The sequence below is a fragment of the Sebastes fasciatus genome, chromosome 6 (genome assembly GCF_043250625.1).
Source record: "Sebastes fasciatus isolate fSebFas1 chromosome 6, fSebFas1.pri, whole genome shotgun sequence".
In the NCBI taxonomy this organism is placed as follows: Eukaryota; Metazoa; Chordata; class Actinopteri; order Perciformes; family Sebastidae; genus Sebastes; species Sebastes fasciatus.
Window position 1 is genome coordinate 26,682,094 of NC_133800.1, and position 4,466 is coordinate 26,686,559.

General features: G+C 37.8%; 1 protein-coding gene across 1 annotated transcript; it reads left to right on the plus strand.

Moving 5' to 3' along the window:
- Nucleotides 1-1,971: 1,971 nt before the first annotated feature.
- Nucleotides 1,972-4,466, plus strand: LOC141769610 (nuclear factor 7, brain-like). Its single transcript, XM_074638851.1, has one exon. The coding sequence runs from the start codon at nucleotides 2,089-2,091 to the stop codon at nucleotides 3,535-3,537; it is 1,449 nt and encodes a 482-aa protein (XP_074494952.1). The 5' UTR covers nucleotides 1,972-2,088; the 3' UTR covers nucleotides 3,538-4,466.

Sequence of the window (4,466 nt, forward strand, 5' to 3'; positions counted from 1 at the left end):
GTGTTATGTGGTGTAAAGTTATATTTGTAAATTAACTTCCAATAGATGAGCACTTGCTGATGGAAAGCGGGAAAGTTTGACAATGTCAAAATCCCATCGGCTTTGTGATTCTGACTTCCAGGTTGGCCTACATTAATTCATCATCCCTGCACCGCTCTATTTGCTTCTGTAAAGCCACATGACCAATTAACTGATTGTAGAAACAACCTCATAGCAGCCTGATGATGGCTAAATAGCTGAAAACATGTGAGGAATAAATGAATTGTGCAACTTGTTTAATTTAGATGGAGTTGTTTTGATTCTCACACTGGTCTGTACCTCACTGTGTGTGTTGTCAACATTAGAAACAGTCAGAAATCACATTTAAAAGATGGTTCAACTTTACCCTCCTACAACTTCACTGCATCATTATAATCTCGTATAAAAACAAACAAACAAGCAGAATCATGTCAGTTGTTGATCAGCTTTGTTAGTTGAAGTCGTAACAGTGTGTTGATACTCCAGTCTGTTCTAGACAGCCTCACTGAAGAGAGGGAGCACTGAGGGTTGTATACACAGAGATGTAGTGATGGCTGTCTAAACTGACCTTAAGGAGCATTAAGATGTTCACTATAAAGATGTGTTTCTTTAAACCAGTTGAGTCAGTCAGCAGGACTGTATAATGCTAACACAGTGTATGAAGGCTGTAGAGATGGATAAGCATTTCCAAAGAGACAACATTGTTTAAGAAATGATTTCACTATTACATTTGATTAATTCTGTAACCTACTGAATGCAGTTTTCAGGGACAACATGCTCACATGTGCATAATGTCATCAACATTATTGAATGTACAGTATGTATACAACATGTGATTGCATGGACACATTTTACTTCCTGTTAACGCCACTAGATGAAGACAAAGTCCACGTTTTGTTGCTCATTTTGAACACTGAACATTTTATTTCTGTCACTTATTTACATGCATATTGTTGTTTGCTGCACAGGTTGATCAATAGTAGCTCCTCTTAATAGTTTCTGATAGATTTTTCTTTTAATGCGTATTCTTCAACATACTTTATGTCCAGAGTATCTAAGAAATGCATCACTGCTGTGTCTCTTGATGTTGTTGTTGCTTCATCAGGGACCAAATGAGTCAAATCATCTCAAACACATGATTCAGATTGAATTATATCTCAGACATGAGTCTTTTCAGCTCTTAAGAGGCCAGCATTTATTTTGTGCTGAATGAATGAATGAATGAATGAATGAATGAATGAATGAATGAATGAATGAATGAATGAGAGAGAAAATGTACCAGAAAGTAAAACAAATACAGTCAGGTTGAGAGACTTTATGTAGATTCTATATCATGATTATTATTTGTACATTTACTGTGACACAATGTGAAAAACAACAGTAATTTTAGTGAGTTTTCTCTTTTTGGAAAATACTCTCAAAATAAATTGCACAGACATTTGACCACTTTGACTTGTGATGAATAGGAGAATAAGCAAATGAAATGAAAAGTAAATAACAAGTTTAATTCCTATAAATGCAGGTTTAGAGAGTGCTATCTATTGAGTCCAACTGGATGAAACTAACAAAGTCATGCAACTGGTTTAGTGTCAGTCAGCCTGTTGAAATGTTCAGTCCTCGTTAGACTAAAACATTACAATCCTCTCCTTGTTTTTGTGCATTTTATGAACATTTCTATTATTTATTTAGCGAAACAAAACAGGAGAAGTCACAATTATTTATATATATTTTGCATTTTATTTTGTTTAGTCTATTAAAATTGATTATAGATTTAAAAAGAAATGTTATTGTTCTTAATCAAGAGGAAAGTGTTGAACTCTGAATGACATCCTGACACCATCTGCTGGTAACATAATGACATGGCAGCATTTCCTGATAATAATTCACCCTGTGACAGAGGTGAGTGTAAATGAAAGTAGATTTTGACATTGTTGATCAGAGCTGAGACGCCATCACAGGGTGTGAGATCTCTGCTGGAAAACACACGTTTGGATTATTTGAAGCAATCAAGAGACGGGACAGTAACTCGGTGAGTCTTGCTTTTGAAAGACAATTTAGATACCAAGACAAATGGCTGAGAAAATTGCTCTTGTTGAAAGTTTCCTGAACTGCCATGTGTGTTCAGAGACTTTCAGAGATCCTGTGTCTCTGAGCTGCAACCACAGCTTCTGTTCAAGCTGCCTGAAGAAATTCTGGGAACAAGCTGAAAACAAAAACTGTCCCATTTGTAAAAGAAAATCCTCAAATGATTTTCCAGGAGTGAACTTTGCACTGAAGGAACTGTCTGACTCGTTTGCTGAGAGACACAAAGCTGGATCATCTGAGCCAGAAAAAGAAGAGAAGAAGGTGGAGGTGGTGTGTAGTAAACATCAAGAAGAGCCTAGACTGTTCTGTAAGGATGAAGAGAGAGCTGTGTGTCCTGTCTGTGAGTTTTCTCTCCACCAGAGTCACGAGGTGGTTCCTGTAGAACAAGCAGTCAGTGACCTGAAGGACCAGCTGAAATCTGACTTAAAGTCTCTACAGGACAAGAGGGACAAACACAAACAAGTAGAGAAACAATCTGATGAAATAGTTAAACACTCCAAGAAGCAGCTGTTGTCCACAGAGAGGCAGATCAGAGCAGAGTTCAACAAGCTCCACCAGTTCCTGAAAGAGGAAGAGGAGTCCAGACTGGCAGCTCTGAGGGAGGAAGAGGAGCAGAAGGGGAAGACTATCAGCAGAGAGATGAAGATGATTCAGGAGCACATCTCCTCTCTGTCAGACAGTATCTCTGCTGTTGAAGAAGACCTGCAGAAACACAACGTGCCCTTCCTCAGCAGTTATAAAGCCACTCAGACCAGAGCCAGAGTCCAGTGCTCACTGTCAGATCCACAGCTGGTCTCAGGAGCGCTGATAGATGTGGCCAAACACCTGGGCAACCTGTCCTTCAGAGTCTGGGAGAAGATGAAGGACAAGGTCCACTTCAGTCCTGTCATTCTGGACCCAAACACTGCAAACCACTATCTCTATCTGTCTGATGATCTGACCAGTGTGAGATGTGGAGACACAAACCAGCAGCTTCCTGACAATCCAGAGAGATTCACTAAGTATGTAGATGTTCTGGGCTCTGAGGGCTTCAGCTCAGGGAAACACAGCTGGGAGGTGGAGGTGGGAGACCATCCTGTCTGGAATTTAGGTTTGGCTAAAGAGTCAGTTGACAGGAAGGAGAAGAGATATGCCTCACCAGAATATGGAACCTTGTGTTTAGTTCATCGCAGTGGAAAATACACTGATGGAGCTTGTAAGACAGTCAGAGTGAAGAAGAGTCTCCAGAGGATCAGAGTCCAGCTGGACTATGACAGGGGGGAGGTGTCCTTCTACGACCCTGAAGACATGACTCACATCTGCACTGTCAGAGACACTTTCACTGAGAAACTCTTCCCATATTTCTGTATTTTGTCAGCTGGTGATGCTAAAACTGTTGATATCAAAATCATTCAAACTGAGATTCTCTGTGATGTTCAGACACGTTGGTGTTAGTTCAGACTTTAATCTGACTTCACTGTCTGTCTAGATCTCATTGAAATAATCAAGACAATCAACAGTTATAACAGAAATAAGATTTACTCAATACTTAAACTGCATTACATCATCAGGTCTTAAACTTTCCTACAGCTCCAAATCAGTTTACTTATTAACCTGGTTATCAGCATCTTGTGTTTAATCAGACCACAATATAACATCTACTGTATCCACTATACCAAACACTTTGTTTCAGCTGTGTGATTCTTTAAGGGGAGACTCTACAGGTGAATAGGGTAAAATATTTAACTAATAGATATCGACATGAAACTTCCCTAGTTGATTACTGACTTTAAGACAATTATTTTTTGTATTATAAGTTTCTGAAATGTTATGTTTAATTATGCAAATGAGGCATTATCTAGAGCTAACTTTTGGTGAATTTAGGAGAAATCTACAGACACAAATAGACAAAGTAGTAAAATAAACACCTAAATGTGTATTATGGATGTTTTCTTTCCACTAGTCTTAAAGAAGACGTGTTATTGAAGCAAAATAGCCCAAAAATCTCAAAATTGACCAGTGTATGAAAAACAATGTTTCTGCCTGTAGTGTCTCTCCTTAACTTTTATCATCATCAGACAACATTTTTAGTTTGTCAGATTTCTGGATCTTATGATGAGTTATTTCAGCTCTGATTTATAATTTCAATGTTTTACACTTTACACTCAGAGTCTCAGTTCATCAAAACACATTCTGGCTCTGATTGATTGTTATCTTTTTTATATTTTTATGATTTGTTGAGGGTCACAGATATTGTTTTTCTCTACTGTCCAAAATTAATTGATATTCTTTTACTGTTTTAAGGTAACTCACTGTAAAAACATGGACACATAAATCATTTCTTATATCTGAAATTCATTTTTGAGAATACTTTGAGAAATTAA

Coding starts and splice junctions, on each gene's coding strand:
- LOC141769610 (XM_074638851.1), top strand. CDS start 2,089: ATGGCTGAGAAAATTGCTCTTGTTGAAAGTTTCCTGAACTGCCATGTG.